Source organism: Telopea speciosissima, chromosome 1 (assembly GCF_018873765.1).
Source record: "Telopea speciosissima isolate NSW1024214 ecotype Mountain lineage chromosome 1, Tspe_v1, whole genome shotgun sequence".
Taxonomy (NCBI): domain Eukaryota; kingdom Viridiplantae; phylum Streptophyta; class Magnoliopsida; order Proteales; family Proteaceae; genus Telopea; species Telopea speciosissima.
This window is the reverse complement of record NC_057916.1, coordinates 77,767,535-77,795,354: the sequence shown is the minus strand read 5'-3', so window position 1 is coordinate 77,795,354 and position 27,820 is coordinate 77,767,535. Positions and strand designations below refer to the sequence as shown.

The window sequence follows — 27,820 nt, the reverse complement described above, 5'->3', positions numbered from 1 at the left end:
GCTTAACATCAAGGGGGGGGGGGGGGAAGGTTGACATTTTGACCAAGTATGGGATGTCCGTGACATATTGCATACCTACAGAGGGTGTCTGTGAAATTTACCCAAAAAAAAAACTGCATTGCATCGAGCTCAAACCGTTAAATGAAGCTTCTTCCACGTGTCGAGCTCTCAGGCCTGCACTACAGTGCACTGTAAGATGCCTGCATTGTAAAGGATTTTAATCGGTTAATTTCCTTTTCTCATGTGTATGTAACTTAACCAATTTGATTCTTCTACTTCCACCTGCCCCTACTGCCATGTGCACCCCACACATATGCAAGGTGAAATGTACTGTTTTACCCCTGTCGAGCACCTTGCCCAAGCAGGGGTAAGGTGGTATTTTTTACCACGCTTGTGTGTGGGATCGCACTGCAGAATCAGGCAAGCGGAAGTAGAGGAGTCGGATCCGTAACTAAACAGGATAGACAACTCGTATATCGCCAGCTCATAATCTAGGTGTAAAGCAAAATTCTAAAAAAAGATAAGGGAACGTGAAATGAGTGGAGAAAAATTCATATATATATAGGAGGAAGATCAGGGAAAGGACAAAGAGAGGATTGGAGGCTTGCAGGAAGGTTGAGTGGCTGACTAGAAGGGAGTGGGAGAGTGGTCGATACCCCCAACAAGCCAAAAATGGCAGAGCAGAACAATTCAATGTCAAGCATGGCATCGGAGATATGCAATCAGATACAATCCGTGTTCACGCAGGGGGAAACTGAGGAGCGGACGGTGCTGGAGATACTGGTGGAAGAAATCGCATCAGCAGCCGGCAGAAATGGACGCATCTTCTTTTACGCTTGTGGTCGCGAGGGTCTGATGCTCAAAGCCCTTTGCATGCGTCTCGCTCACCTTGGCCTTTCCGTCCATGTTGTTGCCGACATGACTACGCCTCCCATCTCATCCAATGATCTTCTCGTTGCTTCTGCTGGTCCTGGTGGGATTTCGACTGTGGATGCTATCTGTGGTGTGGCTCGTTCCAACGGTGCTCGGGTGTTGTTCCTCACAGCTCAGCCTAAATCAGAGTCAGCCACCAAATACGCCACCGTGATTGGTTTCATTCCGGCGCAGACCATGGCTGACGATCATCAGCCTCAGCAACAAAGCAGTACTCGGCAGCTGCTTCCGATGGGAAGCTTATTCGAAGGAGTGATGTTTGTGTTGTTCGAGATGGTGGTGTTTAGATTGGCCGAGGTTCTTGGTCAGACTCCCGAGGCCATCCGAGCCCGTCACACCAATCTCGAATAGAAAGCGCACTACTAAATCATCGTTTGTTTTTTCTTCCTTTTTTTCTGGCGCGAATAAATCATCCTACGATGTACCCTTCTTATTTCTTTTTCTAATTTTTTTTTTTTAGGGTGAATAATAAATCATTTTCTGACATAGTTAGTGCATACAGCATGGAGCCCCAAGGGGCATTCAACGGCTGGCTGGGATGTGCCGCACACTTGATGTACGGGCTATGGCACAGCCGGTGGATTGGGTTTTTCTTTTTAGAGGGCATTTCCCAATGAATGCCCAATGAGGTATTCAATGGTTGGATTATGTCGCACACATCTTGATGTGTGATGAGTCATCAGAATATATGCAGTGCAGCCCGAGGAGCTGAATCCACGTGAGTTGAGACTCTTTCAAACTACTCAGCCGTCCAGATCCAAAGATTAGAAAAATTAGTCCAATTCCAACGGATTGAAGAAGAATATGTCCAGCTCAAGCTCTTTAACGAATTTGTAATTTTCTGTTTTGAAGTACCTGGTCGTATTTTCTGCTTTTATTCATTACTGTTATTAGCCTAGAATCTTTCCATTAAAGTTAGTTATCTATTATTTGTTCTTATCTTAATTTAAAGAAGAGGTAGCGAAGGTGTAATCAAGTTGGATTTTATCTACGAGGAAGAGTCGTCTATCTCACTTCTCCTATCTTTTCTCACCTATCAGGTTGAATTTTCTCTCTTGAACGATTGGTCAAAGCAAAAAAAAATCTAGCTGCACCAAAATGGTAATTTGGATCTTCTACTGTCGAGTTGAGTTGTCCGACAAGACCCTACTGTCAAGACACAGCAAGGCAGTCATTTGCCACCGCACAACAAGAGAATTTGGAGAGATTTCTCACCAATCAGCAAAGGTTGTATGGAAGCCATTCTCCACATGGTTGCTCAACTAGTTCTTACACCACTATAATGGTGAAGCTGTACTTCCCTTGTTTTAACTGCGACGAAGACCCAACAAACTGGACTCGCAAGGCCGAACAATTTTTTCAGTTGAATGCAATGGCGGACGATGAGAGAGTGTCACTAACATCTTTCCATCTTGAAGGGGAAGCCCAATTAATTGAGGTTTCAGCTACTGAAACAAGAAAAAGGCTTCCATTTCTTGGGATGAATTTAAAGAAGGGTTGCACTCCCGCTACGTTCCAAATCAATTCTTTGATTCTTTTGGTTTGGAGAGCCCACATCTCTATGGTGATTTCTTTTTACTTCCATTTTGAAGGTTATGATATAGCTTTGGGAGCACAGGGGTTAAAAACACAAGGACCCATTACCTGAGATTTTTCAAAACTACTAATGAGTTTTCAAATAAGGGGAAAAAGGGAACTAATCTCCAAGATTTGTTAATACCTAAAATCCGGTTAGTCGATAAGCTACCCAAAAATGCACATTTCAGTACTGCCCTTACACATCCTTACACTACTGTAATAGTGGCCGAAGCTTTCTTTGACCAGATTTTTCGTCTACATGGAATGCCAAGATCCCATAGTATGTGATTGTGACCCAGCCTTCACTAGTATTTTCTAGCAAAAATTGTTTAGTTTAAATGGAACCAAATTCAATTTCAGTTCGGCATCACCCACAAACCGATAGCTAAAGTGATGAATCGTACACTTGAAATGTACCTCCGTGGTTTTTCTAGCTCTCAACCAAAAGAGTAGTTCAAATGACTTTCATGGCCAGAATACTGCTACAATACAAGTTGGCACACCACCATCAAAAGGACACCATTTGAGGCAGTATATGTAAGGGCCCCTTCTAATCTCTTAAATTATGTTGAAGGTACAGCAAGGGGGGCTGCAGTTGAGCAGTAGCTAATTAACAGAGATAAGTCCACGAAGTGTGTTTACGATTCCAAGCACAAGGAGCGAGAATTTTCGGTGGGCGACTGGGTCTACTACTCAAGGGTCCAACCATATAGACTATTATCGGTATCCTCACGAGGGAACTTGAAGCTTTCACCAAATTTTTTTGGCCCTTTCCAAGTCATAAAATGAATTGGTGCAATGGCCTACGAATTGGACTACCAAAAGATTCCCGTGTCGTCATTCTGCGGTCCTAAAAGTTGGTTAACCTTTTGAGATCAACATGTGATTTGTGTGATTACCCTAAAAAAGCTTCCTGTGTCCACCCTGTTTTTCATGTCTCTCTTCACAAGCCGAAACTGGGGGCCAATGATGGGGTGCAAACTCAGCTTCCAATTATGACAGAAGATGGAAACATGAGTCCAAAGCCACAAGCAATTCTAGGTCGTCTTGTAAGAAAAAATATAGATGAGGTGCTGATCTTATGGCAAGGTTTATCTCCATCAGATTCCACAAGGAAACCAATGGAATCCATGAAAAAGCAGTTTCCTGAAGGATGTAATTTAAGTGGGAGGGAAATGCTACAGCAGTCCAGCTCCAACGGCTAAAAGAACAAGTCCTAACTCCAACGGATTGAAGAAGAACGTGTCCAGCTCCAACGATTGGTAGAAGAAACGGGTCCAGCTCCAACTCTTTCAACATATTTGTAATTTTCTGTTTTGAAGTAGCTAGTCGTAGTTTCTGTTTTCATCGAATACTGTTAGAGGTTCTTCATGATCCACGCCATCTGCTGCAACGTGTTCCTGTGATGTTATATCATACAGTTTCTGAAATCTCTAATAAGACTCTGTCCAATACCAGTTAAGATCATGTAGAGGCGGGAAGCCACTATTCGCTCCTGCCTTGATAATTGTGGTCAATGCTTTCACTTCCCAGGTACAAGATGCGCTTCTGGTTCCTCAATTCTGAATGGTTTCTTCTCACATTTTTCTCCTGCTCAGCAACTTGGACTCTAAAGAAGAGGCACCTTGAGTGCTGTTTCTAAAACAAATACTCTCTAACCTACAATATGAAGAATCCATTAGCCCACAAGACTGAAGATATTACTAGAGAAAGAGAAGAAATGGATGGAGCATGTTCGTGAAATGCTCGGAGTTCCACCAGCATCCACACTTCAAGTCACTCCAGCACATGTGAAATTGTGGAAAACGAAGGAAGAGGGGGAGGGGGAAGAAAGAGAGACGATAGTTACAAAATACGAAAGTGACTAAGGCTTTGTTTAGTATGTGTTCACAGAATAAATTATGGATCTAGAATGCCTTCTGAAACTCGATTTTTCTCTATTTTATTGCTTTAGGATGTTTTCTAGACCCAGAATCTATTGCGAGAATGCATTACAAACACAGGACTTAGAATGTTCTCATTATTATTATTAGCATTAACATCTCTTAAAAACTGTATTTATCGCATGTTTTAATGTCAGATTTTGCCAATTAATTTAACAGACCACATCGCAATCTGAAACCCAAAGATCGGATGTCATTAGAAATTTACCACTGCCCTCCATTCCTGGGCTGTCTGTGACCACCCTTAGTTAAGAAACTGGGAAAACATTTTAAAGCCCTATTGTTACCTCAGGACTGCACCAGTTCCACACAGGCAGATCAGCAGGTGGTCAAGGGATGATGTGCTCTCACTAGCATATCCCCAAGTAACCACCATACAAGGATCAAGTTAATTTGGGAGCCAGAGGTATCCAATCTAGCTGATGTTAACAAAACTTACCGCTTTTAGACCTCAAGAGAAAATTGCACTGACAAAGGCCTCTGCATCAAATGGTTGGAGGTCTTCCAAACCTTCGCCGACTCCCACAAACTTTATGGGGATACCAAGTTCATCAACCACACTGACCTGAAAAATTGAAACCACAATCTTCTTTCGGTACAATGTGCCGTACAGGTGCAATAGCAAATCTTCAAAAAATCCAATAGTACTTCTAGCCTAAATTTGAGCTGAAAGAAAATACTCAATAAGAGTTCAAGCATACCACACAGCCACCTCGAGCAGAACCATCTAGTTTGGTCAAGATTAAACCTGTGATTCCAACAACCTGTCATGGAATAAATGGATCATTTAGTTTATATTGCAACCATCAATTTATCAGAAACAATAATCTTGAAGGGCGCAAGTTTGTCTTAATTAAAGATATATTGCATGGACTTCCCATGCTTCTTGCTTCTAATCTTTTGCCAGGAATTAACTAGGAGCCAAAGCCATGCAAAGAAGAATGAATAACTAATTTTTCTTTGAACTTGAAAGAAGAACTATAATATTACTGAATTAAATATCTGACAAAACAGAAATTGCATACACAACTGTTGTCTCCATTGTAGTAGTCTGATTTCATGAATAAAAAATTAGGGATTCTTGTGAAAATGATTTACCAATCTACCTTTCACCCATAGAGAGAGAGAGTGGGGAGGGAGGAATTAATAACATCTAAATTGAAAAGCAACTCAGTCCTGTTATTCATGGCATGCACTTTTCTTTTAAGTTTTATGACCCAAGGTCACTAGGCCTTGTAAAAGTTTTAGCAGCAGAACCTGACAACTCCCTAAACTAGTAGCACACAAATATTATGAATTTGTGACAAGATCAGGTCACTACCTACCTGGTACAAGTCAGCTGCAGGACTTAACAACAGCCCTAAAGCAAACACAAAGCAATTTAAGTCTGCCAATGAGCTTTTTACAGCAGTAGTAAAACAGGATGACAGTGGTCGAGCTAATCCTGACCACAGTTTGTTGATGCAGCCATATAAATTACATTATGGCACACTTCCACTTCCCGGTTTTAGCGAGACCATGAAGATCCAAAGCAATGGAAAAAAGCAAACAGAGCAAATTATTAATTTGAGTAGTACAAACTTATAACAGGAATTCTCTTTTCTGGCAAAAAGGGCAAAAAAAGGCTTGTAATAGGAACAAGTTGCCAAATATCATAATGTCAAAGGAATAATGAGCATTAATACTATTTCAGATAAGGAATGTTACATCATTGAATTCTCTGGCCTGTGGCAGCATATTCAAACCAGTTGTACCATCGAGAACTAGAAGGATCTCCTGCAAAATAGTGAACACCAGAATTATTATAACATCCCAAGCGTAAGGTTTAAGTTGCAAGTATCACAAAGTATAAGCAGATCAACTTTAAGAGGTATATTGTGGATAGGCATGGATATAAGAAATGCATTAAAGCTACAAAACACTATTTTAAAGCATACTTTAAAAGAAAAGATATAATGTGAGTTATACTTGAGCCACATGCATAATGGAAATACCGAGCAATTGCATATATTTCAAATAGAAATTAACACTCAATGAATTTGGCATAAATGATTAAATTTATGAGTATATTAACCCACACTCTTTTCCTTAACAGAAACAGGCAAAAGACAAGACCAATGAAGAAAAGAAGATTTTAGAACCTGCAAGGGTTTTCATTTTAATATCAAAGAACACAATAAGAAAGAAATAGAGTTGAAAGAAAAGGGGAACATGAAGGAAACATCAAGCCTTCTCTATCTCGTACTATCCATATGTATCACAAAGTACCATCTATTTATCATAACAATACCAATATGGCTGATACTTCTATTATTGTTAGTTACTGAATTTTTTCTTTTCAAGTTAGTATCATATTGGTAGGCCAAAAATTGCATACATGTTGATATGCGTTGTAGAATATGTATAGATACATTAAACATTGCCCAAACAATAATTTGGGATTTACGGGATGAGGAAAGGAGAGGAATTCATCCATACTATTATGATTTACAGCTGGAAGAGCAGTTAAACTAATAATTATTTTCAATCTCTCTTACTCCTGATGGTAAGACACAAAATTATCTGGTTCCATCGTACAAAATCTCGGCAAGATCTCGGTTTTGCCAAGTATCGAGATGAGACCAAAGGCAATACAGGAAAACTACAATATCTCGGTCGAGATCTCGGTATCTTGCTGAGATCTCGTGAGTTATCTCGGCCTTGGTAGACCAACTTTAAGTGACATAAATACATCCTCTCGGCGAGATTTCGACCCCAAACTCGAAATCTCGTTCTGTCTCACTTCTCTCAGTCTACTGTGAAGGGAAAACACATATTCGGTTTACTTTTTTGGAAAATCTAATTCCAAGTTGGGATTAAAGCTTGTAGATTCAACATTGAAGCTTCAACATCAAGAGCATTGCATTGCATCTCAAGAACATATTTAAGTAAAAATTATTCTCAAAAACTGTTTTTTCATAGAAACATGATCAATACTTGTTTCAATACTAGGCTACTCTCAAACATAGTACTAAAACTCGCGAAATTTCGGTCGAGATATCGAATATTTCGAGTATCTCGACCTGTCCGAAACGAAATGCAAATCCGAAATGAAAAAATGCAATATTTCGATGAAATTTCGACGATCGGAAATTTCGGTCATCTCGTTTCGGAAATTTCGAAAATCTCGGTAATTTCGGTCATCTCGTTTTGAAAATTTTGGAAATCTCGGAAATTTTTGGCATTTTACACCCACAGAAAAATACCATATTTCGACGAAATTTCGGTATCTCGGAAATTTCGGTCAGACCGAAACACCGAAACGAAACGAGATTTAGTACCATGCTCTCAAATGGTAGGACATGTTACACACTTACACTTGTATTTGTTTAATCTATGTCTTTTTCCAAGTTTCTAACAATTATGAATATGATGCCTAATGCTTAAATGGTTTATGGTTTGATTTTTTTAAATTTCTAATGGTTATTTAAGTTGTTTTACACAATTACACCTCAACTTTAATTATATGCATTCTAAATATTCCAAGTTTCTAACAATTATGAATATAATGCCTAATGCTTAAATGGTTTATGGTTTTATTTTTTTTTTATTTTTTTTATTTCTAATGCTTATTTAAGTTGTTTTACACAATTACACCTCAACATTAATATGCATTCTAAATATTGTGTGGAATAGCCTAAGGTAGACCTCACGTACGCCGTAGATTGCCAACCTAGGGTCTGAAGGCAAAGTACCATTTTGGGTTTGAATTTGTAAAAACTAATGTTTCCATTGCGTTTAGAAGGCCTAAAATAGAGTGGATGTCAAGTTCCATGACCTACCTCTATATGGCCACCGAAACCCACCACCGAGTTGAGACAGCCAAAAGTACTTCATCTCACTGAGATCTCAGCAGAACTCGGTTTTGTGGCCTGGCAAAACCAGGGGCGAAACCGAGTTCTAAAACCTTATCTGGTTCTACAGAAATCACAATCTATTAAAGTTGACGGTAAGAAACTCAAAATTCTCTGGTTCTACACAAATCACAATCTATTAAAGTTGATGGTAAGAAACTCAAAATTATCTGGTTCTACAAAAACCATATTCCATTAAAGTTCTCTCAGAAATAAGAACAAGAGAAATGCTAGCTGACTGTATAACTCAACCTCACTGCTGCTTGTCTGATATAAAAAGTGCGAACTTAGTTTTTATGGTGCCAACACAAGCCACAAGAGTGACCAGGCACCTTGATGTGGAGATGATGCCGAATGCACCACATTTGGACACAATATGCCAATTCCAGGTACTCTTCTTCTTCATCCCCTTTTGTTTCCCTTTTTCCTCCTTTTTTTCTACCTTCCCTGACTAGATCTAGTCTGAGTGCCTTGACACATAAAACAACCTGTCACCTAGGGCATCCTTGGGCACCTTTGTCAAGACATCACCTAGGTGACCGCCTTGGTCACCTACGTGGGTGTTTTGGTCGCCTTGTTGGTGTTGCCTTGCGTCCAGGCCCCCTCCAACGCCTTGGTTCACCTAGATGCCATGACAACTATGCAGTATCGTCTAAGCCTTGACAACTAGAGACTTTGTAGAGTTCATAACCCTACCTGTTCTAGGCTAGCATTCCTTATAGAGACTATAAGCAAAAAGTGAAATATAAGAAAAAACCTGGAAAATAATCCTCTCCAATTCCCTAAAGTCGTGTAGTGCGGTGTGCTCGGTGGAGATGTCAACACGTGGCAGATCGGACATCCAACGGTCCGAGCTCATTGACTTACGTTGAGCTCGGACCGTTGGATGTCTGAGCTGCCAGGTGTCGACATCTCCACCTAGCACTGACGCACTGCACGGCTTTAGGAATTGGAGAGGATTAAAATCCGAAGAAACCTTGGCATATTTAGTTGAGACTTACCCAATTAATGGTGCCATGAGCCCATGATTGGATAATCTATTTGCAGGGCAGGTAAGCTGCAGCAATTACCAGGTCCAGATAAAATGTAAACTCTAAAGGATTTGTTAATGTTCAGCTTACATTTGGTGCACCAGGAATGACTTTACCAACAGCCTTCTTGCATGTAATCAATTCTTCCATTAAGCTGTAGTTTGTGTGTAGACCTAAAGAAACATAAATTACCAATCAGCTAAAATCATGTCAACTATGGAACAAAATAAGAATATAAAAACAGAATCGAAGTGCATACGTACGTCCAGATGTGTCACATAAAACAACGTCAAAACCTTCTTGTTTTCCTCTTTTTACAGCCTGAGAAAGAACTATCCAGAGACCAATTTTAGATGGTTCATTATTACCATGCTATTTAATCTACAGACTACCCAGCTTTGCAGAATTTATTCTATCAGAACTGTCATACTCTTCATCTTCCTGTGTACCTGATGATGCTTTGACCTTCTCGCCTTCACCCACAACTATCTCAGATCCAGTTCTTTCAGCCCAAACTTCTAGCTGATCACTAGCAGCTGCTCTGAATGTGTCACCAGCTGCCATGAGTATCTGGAGCATATAAGACCATAGGTTAAGCAAGGAGCAAGAAATATAGTATATTGACATGCTTCTGTTCACCACCATCAGAATTAATAAGAAAGCTATGGCCTACAACAGGTAGAAGGCTGCAGGGTCAGATCATAACACCAACTATCATGTTCAAATCTGCTGAAAATAAATTGAAGTTGTATTTCATGTATGGAACAAATATTGGGCATTGTAATGATTCAGACCCTATCAGCAAGCCAATGGCAAGCTAGTAAGAGTGGATGGGTACCTTTGGCTACATCTGGTGGTACACTAACTATAAATTTTTTTATCCCCCCCCCCCCCAAGAAAACACACGCAGACAAACACACATGAACACAAGCAGGGGTCACTATGCTACCATTTTCATGGATCCTTCACCATCTGACACTATCTAGGGCAAAGTTGTCAAGGCGATGCCTAGGTGCTGCCTCCTTGTGCAACAAGGGACTCCTTGATGCTCAGTGCATCTAGTCAGACTGAGTATCAGCATGCCTAGATCCAGGAAAATAAGAGTTATACAATATTTAACTAAATTAATACAGAAGATATAAAATATAAAGATCTATAATAAATGGAATGAAGTAACTATAAAATATGGTGTGGAAAGTATATATGGCGCCGGCCTTGGTGCCTTGGCCAGTTGGCCCCCGTCTAGGTGTTGACTAGGTGCCATAGCAGCTGGCCATAACCTTGCTCTTTTTGGCACTGGAGTCTATGACTACGTTAATCTAGGACCATATCTTCTATTCAAATCATGAGCACGTACATTGTTTTCTTACTATTTGTTGATCCTTCAAATATATATAGACTCGGACAAAGCCTATTTAAGAGTTATAACTTAAATACAGTTGGCCCCTTGCGTTGGTCTGGTAATCCCTCCCAAATTATCCCAAACCCAATATAGTCAACTATCTATGCTCTACAGTTTCCTCAGAGCCCGGAGGGTTCATATGGATTGTACTCCTAGCCACATACCTATACCCAACAAGACCATACCTGATTCGATGTAACATTGAGCCACATAAAAACAGAAAAACCAAGTGAGTTCACTCAGACTCCCAACTATTTCAAGTTGAATACACTACTCCATTTTACCATCCAGTCTATTTAAGGTTAGAAATAGTCATGTCTTTGCTCAACACTTCGACGCAGTTCCTTTAGCCCCCTCCCCACCTTTGTCCTTTTACTACCTCTAATTTGGACCAGGTAACTCCTTACTTTGCAATTGATGATCTTCATTGCAAATATTTGAACCACCTCAAATGACCTCCAAAATTCCATGATGAAAACCACAAAGAATAACCTCCACAAAACTGGAGAAGTAAAACTAGTGATCTGTTGGATGGTCACCAATTGTTAGAAACAAGAGACTTCTTTTCCCCAGATACTTCAGAGGTGCTCCATTTAAGCATAATACAATTCATAAAGACAAAATATGGCTTAAGAGTCCAGTGGAGCATCTCACCTTAACCCCTTCTTTCTTTAACCTGTGAGCAAGCTTCCCTGAAATTATTAAAATGAACAATTCTTAATAGTCTAATAGAAGAAAATACAGCTCGTATATTGAAATCAAAGATCGAGGAGAATCCATAAATTATATTCAATCTAATAAACTACCAAGAGATGTCGTCTTCCCGCCTCCATTGACACCAACAACCATGATTACAGCCGGTTTCCTGCAAGAATGACAAAAGGAACAGACAAGAATTACACAAGAAGTTCAAAGCAATCCATTATTTAATATCAGAAGAACAGCCGGAAACCCCAGGTAACCTGAATCCCAATTGAAGTTCAGTCTTATTTGCCTTGCTAGTTAGCAAATCAAGTACACTTTTCTTCAAAGCATCCTACCAATAACAACAGCCAAATAAAGGTTCACGCCACATTAACAGAGTGCTTTTAAAATACAAATTACAAAATACATCCTTAATAAGTAGATGGCGCCTGGCCCAGCATTCTCTCCCCGATTCCCAGTACCTTAATTTGAGTTCCAGATTTAAGCTTCCCGGCATAAATGTCCTCCCTCAAGCTTTCCACAATCTTAATCGTGATCTTCGGACCAAAATCAGATACCAGCAGAGCCTACATGAGTATATATCTTCATCAAATTCGCTGTAAATAGGAAAGCAAAGAAACAAACCAACTACAGAGACACTCAATTCGAAGTGAACATGGAGTGAGTGAGTGAACTGACCTCTTCGAGTTCGTCTAAAATTCGATCAGTATCGGCAAGATTCCAGTAGAGGAGGAGCTCGTCGATGACGGCGAGGTTGTCTCTCGTTTTGGAGAAACCAGAGAAGATCTTCTCGACATCTTTCTTCGCTTTCTCCTTGATCAGACGGCCTAGCCTCGTAAAAAATCCGGTCTGGCCAGCCGAGCATTTGAACTTGCCTCTGCTGGAAATTGTGTTACCAGCCCGCGGGAACCGGCTTGGCGGGAGGTTTAAAAGGGTAGATAAGGTCGTTGGAAGTTTGGGTGAAGGAGCTAACAGAGAGGACATGTAAGGAGGAGAATGAGAAGCCATATCCTCCTTCCTCTCTCAGTTTCTGCTTTATGTGTTGGACGGAGGACTGAGGAACACAAGGATTTTGAAATGTTCTTTTGGGAATCTGCCGTATCTCATCCTCCTCACAAGGAGAAGCGTGTCATAGAAAAAACCCCCCGTTTGTTGAAGAAACTACAAAAATGACACTGACTCGCAAATAGGGTGCAGCCGTGCAGGCCCGTCGCCCGCATGGGTGGTGCGAGCGGCAAGCGCTTATCTTCAACTCTCTACCACAAGGGCGCAACATAAAAAGGGTGTACCCATTGCACGAGACTCCCGCCATTGCGGGGTCTGGGGAGGTTATAAATTCATAATATACATAGTTTTACCTTTGCTTTCACAAATGGGCTGTTTCCAGACTCAAACCGGTGATCACTTGATCACAATGGAGTAACCTTACTGTTGCACAAGTACGCAACATGCGATTGATAAATTTGGTGCAGCCATGAAGGCCAAGTTCTTTTTTCCTAATAAAATAAGAGAAAAGACTGCTACACTCACAGGTTCTTTATAACCTCCTCACATAATAAACAATAGAATCCATTTCTTATTCTAACCATATGGTCTCATGTGGGCCTCATATGGATGATACCATTTTCAGCCCCTCATTGGTTTCACTGCATATTCCTTTGAATAGTTATCACCTCCAATTCGCGGGCACCTCCAATTAGAGGAATTGGAAGGGGGGCAACAAATTGGAGGGGACAATGATTCATATTCCTTTTGTTCTTGTAGGAAACTCTCTCCCACTAAGGCCTCGTTTGGCTACCAGCGAAGATCAAATAAGAATTCTTATGCTCTATAGGTTGAAACGCAAGGTTGGCACTGCCTTGGCCAGTGTTTGAAAAATCTGGATCAGACTGGATCGGTCATCTCGGGTAATTGGGATCGAAATCGATAAAGGTCAACTTTGATTCTGAAAGAACTAGACTAGCTTGCCTCTATATGGAAACTAGGGTTAACACTAGTTAAAATAGATTATTCGTCGACCTAGATAGATTGGTCAGGACATATTCGAATCCTGATTATGGGTTTTAATCCGTGGCCCAAGCTATTTGGTATTTGGGCTTAAGATGCTTCGTTCACCATACCGTCAAATAAAAATTATGCAGGTCGTCGTACCCCTATGAAATACAAAAATCCCGCCCTCGTTGATGCTTCAATGTATACTCCCATTGACCCTCGCGTTGGCACAAGGGTGCGCTCCCGGATAGAAAACTCTTCTCCTTAACTGAATAACTATAAGTTACCCAACCTACTTGCCCTTCACGTTTTGAGGATTCAAATCTGTGGTCTAATCTTTAATTAGTGATGTAAACACCAAATCAAATTGAGAGGGGGGTGAATCAGCTTCCCTTTTTTTTTTTTGACGTTTTCTGTAAACAACACGGTCGCTTACAGTCCCACCTTGCACCACCAGAATGTGGCCAGGTCTACCAAGACTATAAACCCACTCTGCAAAACAGGGATTAGTCTCCAACAAAAACAGCAGGCAATGAGACAAGATATACGTGGTTCACCTCACAGTATGTGAAGGCTACGTCCACGGAGCAATACCCCTCTGGGTTTCTTATATGCCTAATACTCAACTCAAATACAATAAGCCGCCCCTACGGCCAGGATACCCCTTATCCTACTTCAACCTCTCACCTCAGTGAGGGCAAGGACCTCAATCCCAATGCAATAATGGCCTCAGCCTTACAATCAATCAACCCAAATAAACAAATTCAATCACAACCCCCACTCACAACAGATTACACTTTGGGTTCTACCCAATACATTCAAAAACAAGAACTAAACCTAGAACAGAGAAGTAATGGGTTGTGATCACGTTTACCTCCTCAAAGGCAAACCTCCAACTCCAAATGAATGTTGTGAGATCTTCAATAGAGCAAATCAAGCATTCAAATCCATTGCCAACACCAAATCGAGGTTTTTAGACGATCTCCTTCACGCCTCTGCTCTCGAACCACGCCAGAATGATGGAATACGACCACTCCTCAATTTCCTTCTTCTCTAGGGCTCCAAAAGTGCGTTTTTTATCATTCTTAGTGAATATATATACTTTCCAATAAATGCCCTTTGGACCGAAAGTAAGAAAACGCAAGCCCAAAAATTCGCCTCGGGGCCTGCCGCCCCCAAACCCCTGCAAGACCATCGGGGGCGTTGCTCCTGAACCCCTGCACCTACGGTGGAGATACACTCTGCTGACCAACAGAATATTGTACCCACAACCATATGATGATGACCACCACTACCAAACCTTGTTGTCAACAATGACAACACTGCGACTAGCACTAAAAAATGATTTAAGCTGTTTTGTGTGATTCAAATTTACTTTATTCTCTCTCTCTCTCTCTCTCTCTCTCTCTCTTTTGATACTAGCAAACGCACATGTATTGCAAGTATCCCTTTTTCTTGTTATACTTTGCATGCCTAATATAGTTAATAAATTCGTGAATAATTCGACAAAAATGCAATTTAACAAAAATATTTGAATAGAATTCGACTTAGTTTGATTTTTATTTTATTTTTTTAGAATTCGTGAATAGTTCGGGAAGCAAATATTGTGGGCACAAAATTTTTTATCTTTGCAAATGCAAATAGTTCGCCAATAATAATTTGGGAACTGAAAATAATCCGAATTGAAAATTTTGGAATCTTTATAAATGTTCAATAAAAATAAAATAAAAAGTTGATAAAAATTTAGAAATTTACCTAAAATTTCAAAAAGAAAAAAAAGTTGTTCCTAATTTACGATTAATTTTTAAATTAATCTAAATCCAAAATTTTCCCATAGTCCATATTTTTTTTACCTGATTTCGAATTAGTGAAATGAAATAAACATTAATTATTGTAACAAGTAACAACTAACAAGGTCATTGGATCTCAGTATTGGATGAATTACTGTACATGTTGAAACTTGGTTCAACATATGGTGAGTATATCAAGAGCCTAGTGGAAATCTATTCTGAAAAATACATACCAAACACAGTCTAAAACTATAAGCATGAAAGATGTAAAACTTGCGGCTGCAATCCACCAAGGAAAAGCTCTAACTGCTGCGAAAAAATCTTAGGAATTAGTTTTTTTTTTTCCAGTTAAAAAAATCTCATGAAAAATGACGCATATAATTTTGGGATTACTTCCTGTATGTGAGTAAAACTGTAATCTTTGTAAAAGTCTTAGTTTTCTACATGATAATTTGGTTACATTTTTACAACTTGGAAAGGAAGTCAAAATTGTTATTGGTGAAGCTTGATCTCAGTCCAGAAAGTACTGTGGTGCTTCTTCGGCTGGCCGTTTCACTTTCGAAAAGTGCTAGAATGGCCAAAAAGTGCATACATCAGCGCCATAGTCCCCTTTAGTGCTCGTCGAAAGCTTCGATTTAATATGTATTTCAACCTATTTCAATTTAGGTCCGAATTAGGTGGATTTCATAGGGAGGAGCAATTTTGTACTTTCTGGGGTTAGGGTTTTCTTATATAATGTTGTTACCTCTTTGAGAGATGTGTGAGAATATTTTGTATTTCGCTTCACCAATTAGTGGATTCATAGTATCACTCGGCCGTGAACATAGCCTTCCTTCTTGGGGGTGAAGCCATTTTGGGTGTTGTTTTTCTAACAAAAATAAATTGAATGAATTGAGCCACTTGACATTTCTTGATGGTTTACATCAAGAAGGATACTCAAGGAAGTTTGTTATTTTGAAGTTGTTCGGAATGAAGATGCAGTTTTTCTTCACCCATGGTGAAGAGAGAGAATCTCTTTATCCACCAGTTCTAGTGGTTAGATGGAAGTTGGGAGTTGTGCCAAGGGTGTCTCAAACAGTCCTTTAATAAGTTCTAACTCATATCCCTGCTTCCACAAAGCTTCCCCTGTTCTAAAACTCTCTAGTGATCAATTGCTGACCTCTCTTCTAGTTTAGAGAGGATACAGCGAACGGAATCGGTCAGTGCTGATTTCGATCAGATCAGGATCGGAATCTGCAGGAAATTGGTCCTCAGATTCAAAAACAGAAAATTTGAAATATTTTTAGCAACGTTGGTTCTGGGAACTGTGGTTGCGCCACCGGAGAATAGATTTGATGAGACAACTCCAGCCATTCTTCCTAATCCAGTGTGCAGCCCCAGTACAAATGAAGCACAAAAACCAGATTAAAACATAAATCAGGCCAACAATCTGGATAAACAGCTCCTTGGACTCATTGATCCCTTCAGCTTTTCTTTTTTTGGGTTGGTTGAGGGATATGATAGAAGCATTATAGGTCTGCATCTCTTTCCCTTTAATCCTCCTGTCTCCAAAGGAATGTGAACCAGGGTAAGTTTAACTATCCAGTTGATTTCCAAGAGATGAAGATGAATTGCCTAGCCATTTTATTACCTAAATATTTTAGATGAACCACACTGTCCCTACATAATTCGAAGTGTTTCAAAAGTACTAGAGACTTCATCCATACATTTATCAATAATAAAAAAAACTGTCAACCAACAACTATTGAAACAATTTCAATATATATATTTGTTATTTAAATAATAACACCCTTAAATATGATTCTACTACATTTTTAACTAGAGACACTCAACATTTAAAGAAACAATTTCAAATCTAATACCTAAGGTCACTGTTTTCTTTTTTTCCTTTAAAGATAAATTTAAGTATCTTATTTTTTCAATGGAAACCTCCGAGGTTTATCAAAAGAGTATGCAATCTCATCAGAACTTTTTGATCTTTGGGTCTCCAAGCAGGTAAGACTACAAGCATTATGTATGTATACTCCTCAAGGCTTGGACTGATAACCCCACGGATTATTTCTTGCCCAGTTCCATTGATCTCTGCACATCTCCTCTACACCATATTTCGCCCTGTAAAATATTGCAGAAGATTAGCTGTCGGTAGAACGCTAGAATCAGACACAAAATAATTGATAGACGCATCAGGAAATGTTAACTAAGATGCAAATATCGATGGATTGGCAATTTGGCGCAAAAGTCTGACAGGTTCCACCTAGATGATCCTTCATGTGCATATCAACCTAGTAAGGTGAAAATAATCACCTAGTTATTATTTTGGCTTCTTATTGGATAGTTTAAATCATTCACTAAAAACAAAGTATCATCCACAAGGTTCTACAGGTGGGAAAGCAACACTTGCATGTGAACCATACTTTTGGAGATGTCTATAATATGTTTGTCATCCCTAAGATTTAAACTAAAGGTTGAAGTGTAGAACCTAAATTTGTATTGCCAAAATGTTGCCTTTTTAAACTTACATCATCAAAAGTAAACTGGAACCCTTTTGAGAATATCAACTTATAAAGGTAATGGAAATCAAGATCTTGTGAAATATGTACTTACTTCCAGCCAAGTTCCCTTTCAGCTTTTTCAGTAGAGGCATAAACCTCCGTGGCATCTCCTGGCCTTCTTGGGCATAATTTGATGGGGATTTTCTGATAAAAGATATTAAGAAAGAAGAATTCTCTTTAGAGTATGAGAAAAAGCATAAGCTAAACTCAAAACATCAAGGGAACACTCACCTTGCCAAATGCCTTCTCAAATGCAGTTACCATTTCAAGCACAGAAGTGCCATGCCCAGTTCCCAAGTTGTAAGCAACACAACCTGGGGGAAAAAATGCTCATTAAAATCTAAATATATGGCATTTTTTGCATCTGTGTAACTTATCAATAAACCCAGAAAATAGATGGAAATTAAAAAAGAAATACAAAAGAGTGAACTTAATTTGGAACATTGACATACATGCCATTACTATTTCTATTGTGAGAAATATGTGTTAAATACTCAGAATAGAGAAATTACCTACCTATTTTGTCTGTTGTAAAAAGCTTCCGCAGGGCAGCTATGTGACCATCAGCTAAGTCCATGACATGGATGTAATCCCTAACCTGTTAATCATGATATGAATGCAAAGTAAGAAAATAATCATCCTTTTTCCTTTTGCTGACGTTTCCTTATGATATATAAACTCCAACTGCTAACACAAGAAGGATAACTAATAGATAGTCCCATATTTGTTTAGAATAAACAACCTCAATTAAGTTCTAGCACTATGATACTCAAAATCCATTGAAACACAAAATGAAAACAATGCTATAACCTAATATTTAGAGGTAAAATAAGTTTAGTCTCCATCTTGGAATTAAGAGGTTTTGGAAGATGAGATCTCTCTTACACCACCTCTCCCCCAAAAATAAAAAATGCAAAAGAAACGAAAAAAGAATAAGGAAAGCTAGGGCCAAGCTTTACATACCGCACTACCATCCTTAGTGGGATAGTCATGACCATATACATTCAGCTCAGGCAGCCTGCCGACGGCTACTTGTTGGATGTAAGGCATGAGATTATTTGGGATGCCCTTCGGATCTTCACCAAGTTGACCACTCTCATGAGCTCCAACAGGATTGAAGTACCTTAGTAATATAATCTTCCACTCTGGATCTGCTTTCTGAATATCTCTTGCAATTTCTTCAAGAAACAGCTAATGTGCCATTGTAAAAAATGGGGGAAAGACAGGATTAGAAAATATACGAAAATAAGCCAAAGATTGCCAAAGCAAATGGCAAAAGACGACCTGAAATTCACTCCTATGATTATCATATAAATGATGATTATAGCATACCTTAGTTCGGCCATATGGACTCATAGCCACTAGATTGAAGTCCTCAACACATGGAATCTTTTCAGGTTGGCCATAAACAGTTGCAGATGATGAGAATACCATCTACTTGATACAAAACCATAAAGCTTAAGTTATTAGCCAAGAAAAGGATATACAAGACAAAAAAAAAAAAATTCTCATTTAGAATATATGAGTTAAATTCAGCAATTATTCCTTCTAAGTAATGTAGGTTTACAGAGGAACGATTGAAACAAACTCCTTTTGACTTCTTTTCTAGGTGGGAGGTGGGGGGTGGGGGTGGGAAACCTAGTTTGCTTTTTTTTCAAACAAATGGGACAACTAGTTATGTAAGATGCTGGCATATCTCAACTTGAAGCCAAAGATGAGAAAAATGAAAATTAAGGTATCTACCATATATGAAGAAATTAAAATCTTCTACAGAGTTTTTGTCTTTATGAGAAGACATTTATAAGAAAAAAAAATAGCAATGAATAGTCAAGGAAGAGAAGAGAAGACAGTAATTGACAGTTGACTCAGACATCAAAAAACAGGGAAGAGACATATATAAGAAACAACCTTGTCCACAGCAATCAAACAATCCCCCCCCCCCCCCTCCCAAAAAAAAAACCCATGGGACACAGAGAGAAGAAACATTATCTTTCTTTTATTCTTTAAGAAGACTTCTATTTGCTTCTTCCCACTCCCATCCAACCCCCTTTCTAGTTAAAGGATTCTTTCTGTAGGAGAACAGAAAGGAGGAAAGGGAAATTTTGAAGAGAAAACATATTGTTATAAGATTTGTGCATGCTTTACTGTTTCTATATAATCAATTATTTAGATAAATTATGTGATCGTTTGAAAGAAATGCACCTGTTTACAGCCATATTTAGCCATGATAACATACAGATTAATTGTGCCAATCAAGTTGTTATCAAAGTAACGAAAAGGATGAGCGACACTCTCCCCAACGGCCTTCAACCCAGCAAAATGTATCACAGCATCAAATCTGTAAAATTTATCAAAAACAAATCCGATATGTTAACTTCTCAAAAGCATCACAATGTTAAAACTAGAATACATTCTGAGACTTGAAATAAAACTGACTTACTTAGTTTGAGAGAAAAGCTTCTCTAAATCCCCTTTATTCCTAAGGTCACCCTGCAACCACGCCGAAAGAAAACCTTAATCAAACTAAAAAAAAGAAAAAGAAACCCAACATAATTGATCGACTGATTGAGAGATTTATAAACCCAAAAAGAAAAATATTACCAGATGGAATTCAAGTTTCTTGGACAAATCAGGACCCACTAAATTCCTAACCCTGTTGACGGCTTCTTCCACCGAATTATCGAGGTTATCGATGATCGAGACATTGAATCCTAGGTTAAGGAGTTGAACAACAGTGTGAGTGCCTATGAAACCGGCACCGCCAGTGACGAGTATGGTCTGATCGACGATGGAAGCCATTAGGGAGGGAAACTAAAGAAGCTAACTCGCGAGAAACAGAGAGAGTTGAAAATAATGATTAAAAGGAAAGAGAAGTATTTATTTTATAGGGTAAGAAAATAGAGAGAGTTAGAGTTTGAATATACCAAGTTAAGTGTTTTAATGGATAAAAACGACTTTGAACAGAAAATTTGCGGTGTAATGAAAGAGTGAGTTAGAGTTTGAACAAACTAAGGAAGTGTTTTAATGGATAAACACGACCTGATTATGCGCTGGTTCAGTTTTGATGGGAATGGAGACCCTTCCGTCAGCGCCAGCAAATCAATGAGAACGAAAAGATAAAAGAAGATAAAAGAAGAACTGAATTTGATTCCGATTCTGATTGCAAGGTTTTCAAAAAAGTTCGTCGTTATACCCGTTCCAAATAAGGTACAGAAAATGTACGATTAGATCCTCTTGGCGCCAAATCCGCCCTTTGGAGGATGAAGAAAAGGAAAAGATGATCGCGATTTAATGTAAACAGAATATATCCGATTTAGTGAACCGTATACGGTTTTAGGTATCGGTATTGGTGTCGGATATCTATATTGCTAACCATCGATCCCGTATCGGGTGGAACGGTTTAGATTAGAAGTATAACACTATAACTGTTAAAGAAAACATGATGTTTTTAAAAAAATAATGAACAAAACTGTTCGATACGGACTGATCCGTGCTGATCCATATCAATATCTTATCAGTTTGGGGATGACTGATACGATCCGATATCAAGCACTAAATCCATGTGCCCAAACTTCCTCAATATGGATCGAATATCCGCTATGTGGGGAAGCAAAAATCTCAGAATAAGTATTCATTTCATCTACTCATATGTGCAATTTTTTAGTCCAATATAACCTCAAGGGGTTAGCGCACTTGGTTTGGAGGCATGGTTTGAGGTATCAGATCGGATCGGTCGAGGCCAATCTCGAGATTTGATCGATACAACAAGGTTTGATTGGATCCCCCAACTCAGTTGGATCGGCTGATCCGATCCTTGACCAATCAAACTAAATATTTTTTTTATTTTTTCAAATTTTTTAAGTTTTTAAAAGTTTTTTATATTATCTTGATCGATACCGACCGATATTGACCGATACTAACCGATTTTGACCAATCCAATCCAGATAATATTGGCTGATCCGATACCGAGATCACAACACCCACCAACTCTGGCCGATACATGATCCAATCCATAAAAAAACGATTTTGGGGGGTTTTTTGATCGATTTGGACTGATCCGATCCCGATCCGAAAAGGTTTCAGCCATGACTGATCCCGAGTCTGATACCTGGATTTTGAACATTGCTTGGAAGGGACATGAGACTCCGGCTTAGGAAGCCAGATCTCGTGATCAAACCTTCGCCGCTGTATAATTTCTTAGGGCCATCCGCCTGAGGCTCACTAGGGCCCAGAAGCATCAATATGGGCCTACATGGAACTCACATGATAAGAAAATGAGAGAGAAATGTCTATTTTTTATCATGTGAAGAGAGTATTAGGAAATTTGTACAATGGCAATGTAATAATCTTTTTCCTTTAATTTTATTAGTCTTAAAATTAAGAGAAAGAGAAGGCTGCTTGATTGCGTGTGGCACAGGGCCGTGCAAAATGATCGCGCACCTACAAGGATTTCACCTTTTTATAGGAGCACGATGTTCATTTCATGTGACCATGTGTCTAGGCGCAGGAGCAGCACTCACATCGTAGTGATTCTCATAGATCAACCCATCCATAAAAACTGCTCCCATTATAAAGAACCATCTTTTCATATGAGGTGGAAGAACATGTGCCATACAAGTTGCAAATAGCAAATTCATCCATTCATCTAAGATCATGATGATGATCATCATCATCATCATCATTATCATGATGGTTGGTGTTGGTTACAGATGTATTGTCCTCATGACCTGGAAAGAGATTTGATTTAAGGCACTGTAGACAAAATTGGTTCTGTTGTTTTGTTTTGTTTTGTACTGTTATGATGGCATGGGGGATCTGAGCATGAAGTCTACAGCAGATATTGTGAAGGGATTCGAGAATGAAGTCTCCAGCAGGTATTGTGAGATGAAGTTTTTTTTTTTTCTTTAATATTGTGAGATGAAGTCTTAAGGTGCTACTCCGCACATGTATGTACACAACAACAACATCTTCATGGTTAGAAAAAAAACCAACAACATCAGCTCCATTAACCAAAGATGAAGTAACCTAGGTATAAGTTCTGTACAGAAAAATCAGAGTAGAGAACAGCTAGAAAGAGAGAAAGAGAGAAAGAGAGAGAGGTTGGATTCACCAACCTCCCATTTCCCATAGAGCGAGTAAAGCTGGTTTGCACTATACAAGCCTAAGAAGTCTCTGCACAACTTTCTCCTAAAGATAAATTCTTTCTTGGGGTTCATAAGCAATAACTATCTTTGGGGGATTAAGTAAATCTTTTCAAATATGAAATTTGTAAATGTAAAACAAATTTGAAACCAACTAAACTTGTTATTAATTTGCTTAGCTAGTAGATCTGGGCAATTTCCCTTTTGAATACTCCATCATGTTTAGCATACCACAAATAATATCATATAAAAGAAGCACAAGAGAGAGATTCTCAGACAACCTTCTTGTCTTGTCGAATCAGAGGATCCCAACTATTCAGCCATTCCGCCAACTATTCCTTGAACCAGTCAGTTATTACCTCTCCAAACCAATCACAATCCAATTCAGGTGCCAACTCAAGTCAGTGTAATTATTGGTGGAATGCCCCTCCTCGAGGTTCGACAAAGGTGAATTGAAATGTTGCAAATCCTCAAGGAGATGGTGTTGGCGGACTGGACATTATTTTTAGGGATCACAATGGCCGCCCCATAAAGGCACTGTCTATTTCTCAGGTGTTATCCTCTGCAATCCAAGGAGAAGCTATAGCCATTAGAGAAGCACTTATGCAAGCTCGTGATTTAAGAATCACAATTCTCATTGTTGAAACAAACAATAAGGATTTATTGATGATCCAGACCGTGTTCCACCTCTTGATGTTGTAGTTGTGATTGAAGATTGATGTAGGCATAGAGGCAGCAGTGGAGGACGTGGAAGTCCAGCTCAAACATCTAAAGATCCTTAAAAGATCTGAGAGAATAAGAGCCCAATATGGCAACATGGCTAATTGGATTCTGACTGCAATCAAGGATCTTTGATTGGCTGATTTGGTATTGATTGCAATCAAGGATTGGTTGGCTGATTTACTGTTGATTGCCTTCTAATCCTATCCTCAATTAGTTTTTACCTAATATGCTATGTTTTTATTTAGAATGTTCTTATTTTAGTAAAACTCAATCTTAGACTTAAGGATTGAGATTGGGCTTTGGGAATCCTATAAAAGGACCTATTGTAATAGTGGTAAGGCAGAATTTGAATAATATGGAATTTTGACCTCCATTGGAGCGTTTCAAAGGAGCTTGCGAGTTCCAACCTTGTGATTGAGTGTTCTTCTTCCTCCTTGACCCTGCTCGATCCTATACCTTTAGCACAAGGCTGCTCCATTCTGGTATCAGAGCCAAAGCAGGGTGCAACGAGTATGGCTCCCGAGCGTAGGGGAGGTCACACTAGTCACATAGAGGACGTTATGTTGAGAGACGAGAATGCTCAACTATGTCAACAGATTGTTGCAATGAATCTTGAGATGGAACGTTTGCGAACCTCATCTCGTCACTCCAGTAGATTGGATAACACCACAGGCAGTCAGTCACCCTCATCGGAAGGTGAAAGGCGTGCTTTTGCTATGAGACCACTACGACGACATGCTCAGGAGGAGCGAGAGGTCAAATGGTTTCGAAAGTTGAAAGGCGACCACATAACTACATCTGAAAATATTAACCTCGGAGTGGAGAATCGACAACTTTGCAAACAAGCTACCGACGATCGATTCGTCACCCAGGTTGATTGGAAAGAACCTCCTAAGTTTGATGAGTACGTCGACGAACATGGTAGTTTTGAAAGCCTTGAACCTGATTCTATTTTAGAAGCACAACATGGTGAGTCAGCATCATTAAATGTAAGTGATTGTTTTTCTTGCAAAGAAGCAGTCCAAACAACCATTGATCTTCCCATCAAGGAGATCACCTCTCAAGTCTTTGATTTGGTTCCATCATGCATATCAGTTTCTGTTTTTGGAGATTTTTTCGTGAAGGAAATAATGAACACTGCACCGTATCAAGATCAATATTTGGAGCCGTTGCAACTGTGCAACTTTCTTTACTTATTGGTTGACAATGTAGTGGAGAAGACGAATGGAGACATGTTCCAATGGATCGACATTATCAATATGTATGATGATCTGTATTTGGCCATTATTTCTTTCCCGTATGTACTTCAATTTGTTCAAAGTATACACATCATCAACAAGCCATATTTTACTGCCTCATCTCTTCAAGCCGTGAACATCTCAATTGCTATCGCCATCAAATCTGAAGTTGAGTTACAAATTCTATTATATTCAATTGGAGATATCCCTATCACCAATGACTTTGTCTGGTTTCCATTTGATCCTGGTAGAAGGCGAACATCTGAAGATGGTGACTTAAATTCGAGGTCGAATTATTCTAAACTAGGAGGGAATGATGCAGGCATAGAGACAACAGTGGAGGACGTGGTAGTCCAGCTCAACCACCCAAAGATCCTTAAAAGATCTAAGAGAATAAGAGCCCAACATGACAACATGGCTAATTGGATTCTGACTGCAATCAAGGATCCTTGATTGGCTGATTTGGTATTGATTGCAATCAAGGATTGATTGGCTGATTTGGTGTTGATTGCAATCAAGGCTTGATTGGTTAATTTGGTGTTGATTGCAATTAAGGATTGGTTGGCTGATTTACAGTTGATTGCCTTCTAATCGATTTGGTGTTGATTGCAATTAAGGATTGGTTGGCTGATTTACAGTTGATTGCCTTCTAATCCTATCCTTAATTAGTTTTTACCTAATATGCTATGTTTTTATTTAGAATGTTCTTATTTTAGTAAAACTCAATCTTAGACTTAGGGATTGAGATTGGGCTTTGGGAATCCTATAAAAGGACCTATTGTAATAGTGGTAAGGCAGATTTTGAATAATACTGAATTTTGACCTCCATTGGAGCGTTTCAAAGGAGCTTGCGAGTTCTAACCTTGTGATTGAGTGTTCTTCTTCCTCCTTGACCCTACTTGATCCTATACCCTTGGCACAAGGCTGCTCCAAAGATATCCGCGAACTATGTTCAGTTTTTGTATGATATGATGTTTTTTAAAGGGATTTTCTTATTGACACCATAATTAGAAATTTTTGTTTTTTAACTCTACTCGCCCTTTTTAAAACTTGGTTAATCAGACGAGTCGAAACTAATCAGGCAAGTGCTGCGAGTCTTTTTTGTTTTTAATATCTTTTTTCTTTTCCTTCACTAAGTGAGGAGGGACTGAAGCTATGGTTGCTTCAGAGCTGAGAAGAAAAAAGGGGTTAATATTAAGGACAACGACCAGAAATTCTAGGGTTTTATTTAGTTGTAGACCGAATTTATGGTTTGTGAATAGTATATAACCCATTAAAAAAAATAAAACTCACATGACTCGGGCCAAAACACTGAGTCAATGAAAACTCGGACTAACTCAGACCTAGTCTAGTCATTTTTTTAAACATGGGCGATTCTTCATAACTCCTGAACAGGTTTCATGTTTTTTTTTTAAACTCGACTCAAGTGACTCGCCCAAGTCCAAACTTGGTTTTGCAACTATGATTGACACCATAGGAGGTGTTAAATAACACACTTTTATTTATGATGGTAAATCTTGTCATTTCACATGTGTACTTGAAAAATATGCAAGACAATGCAACTTTTGATAATGATATCATGATAAATCACTTGCAAATTTTTTTTTAAAACCATATTTCACTCATGACGTAAAGAACTTTAGGACTAAGATAAGGGACAATTAAAAGGTGTCTAAGTTCTAAAAACACCTATGGAGATGTCATTTAGATAACCCATTTTCTAAAACCTATTAATTTTTCTAGAGAGTACTAGAAGAGTAAAACAAAATAAAAATAAAAAGAGAACGCTACCTGGGCGTGTGCAATGCACTGTTCCTGTGCCCAAACACAGGGGCACGTGAAATGACCGCTGCATCCCCCAAGATTTTGTGCACCTATGACAGGTAGCATTCTTTCTCCCATAAAAAAATTATGAAAACACTTAAGGAATGAGAAATTATTAAATACTATAAGGCTAAGCAATTATGTGATGTCATTGTAAGATCTCCTTTTTAATTGCTTTACTAGAGGTATTTGGTCAAATGGAAGACAAGACAAAAGAAGCAAAAAAGTGAGATTGTGCCAAAAGAAAATTTTCTAGCTGAATGAACACATGAAATCCCTTGTTATCATTTCTCCATTACAGTCTAGGCAAATGAACACAGCCTTAATTAGGAAGAGGAACCCAAGATATTTCAAGTCGGATAGTTGAACCATGATTTCCTCCCGAGGTGGTTCCTTTACCCATTATTTTTATGACGAAAACAATGACTTCATCATCTATTCGAACTCATTGAAACAATCCAAGTTATCAGAACAAACCATCTTTCAGTTGGCAGGTCAAAGCAGAGAAGAATAAGTTCCCAAATGGTAAAGCTTGAACAGCCAGATAGCTCAAGTGTGTAAACCCAAATAGCAAATTAGGGAAATATTTCAAAGTTTGAACAAAAATGATCTTTTCATTGAAATAACAAATTAGGGAAATAATAAACCATTGTTTTTCTTTCAACTAGCAACAAATCTTTGGCCCTTATTGTTCTCCATATAGTGAAACCCCAGTAAAGATTGATTTACATTTCCTTGATATTTTCCTCTATTTACAACACTAAATTTATGGCACAAAAAAGAATTGAGAGATTAACAAAAGCAACTAAAAATCACCAAGAACATTTCAAAAAGAACCCCTGAAATATCATCGGTGAAGAATGGGAATCTTTTCATCATTCCCTTACAATGTGTTGTACATAAAAACACCTCTCCAGTAGGCAATCGACACATGGCAGAAGACTACTCAAACTCTCAACCGTCAAAGGATTCAAAGCTCGGCTGGACAATCTCCAGACAATTTCATAACTGCTCTCTCGACATTCCGACTTTTATACTGTTGCTTGGATTCTGACTTGAGCATCGGAGAGTCTTC

General features: G+C 38.9%; 3 protein-coding genes across 4 annotated transcripts; 1 reads left to right on the top strand and 2 right to left on the bottom strand.

Annotated features, from left to right (window-relative positions):
- The first annotated feature begins 604 nt into the window (after positions 1-604).
- LOC122667699 (3-hexulose-6-phosphate isomerase-like) lies at positions 605-17,743 on the top strand. Its single transcript, XM_043864093.1, has 2 exons — positions 605-1,305; positions 17,732-17,743. Exon 1 carries the CDS (start codon positions 673-675, stop codon positions 1,282-1,284), a length of 612 nt encoding a protein of 203 aa, XP_043720028.1. The 5' UTR covers positions 605-672; the 3' UTR covers positions 1,285-1,305; positions 17,732-17,743.
- Positions 3,934-12,563, bottom strand: LOC122667682 (cell division protein FtsY homolog, chloroplastic). 2 transcript variants are annotated; one of them, XM_043864069.1, is made up of 12 exons: positions 12,164-12,563; positions 11,947-12,051; positions 11,743-11,816; positions 11,587-11,645; positions 11,435-11,472; positions 9,828-9,948; positions 9,642-9,710; positions 9,469-9,551; positions 6,162-6,230; positions 5,156-5,218; positions 4,894-5,019; positions 3,934-4,163 (listed from the first exon to the last, which is right to left on the bottom strand). In XM_043864069.1, the coding sequence occupies exons 1-11, from the start codon at positions 12,491-12,493 to the stop codon at positions 4,906-4,908; spliced, it is 1,125 nt and encodes a 374-aa protein (XP_043720004.1). In that variant the 5' UTR covers positions 12,494-12,563; the 3' UTR covers positions 3,934-4,163; positions 4,894-4,905. The 2 variants fall into 2 exon arrangements, with proteins under 2 accessions (XP_043720004.1, XP_043719995.1); XM_043864060.1 differs by having other exon boundaries at positions 4,889-5,019; positions 12,164-12,562.
- LOC122667693 (bifunctional UDP-glucose 4-epimerase and UDP-xylose 4-epimerase 1) lies at positions 17,283-20,657 on the bottom strand. Its single transcript, XM_043864079.1, has 9 exons — positions 20,421-20,657; positions 20,260-20,309; positions 20,022-20,157; positions 19,152-19,253; positions 18,783-19,010; positions 18,336-18,417; positions 18,051-18,133; positions 17,872-17,963; positions 17,283-17,379 (listed from the first exon to the last, which is right to left on the bottom strand). Exons 1-9 carry the CDS (start codon positions 20,616-20,618, stop codon positions 17,295-17,297), a joined length of 1,056 nt encoding a protein of 351 aa, XP_043720014.1. The 5' UTR covers positions 20,619-20,657; the 3' UTR covers positions 17,283-17,294.
- Between the last annotated feature and the right edge of the window lie 7,163 nt (positions 20,658-27,820).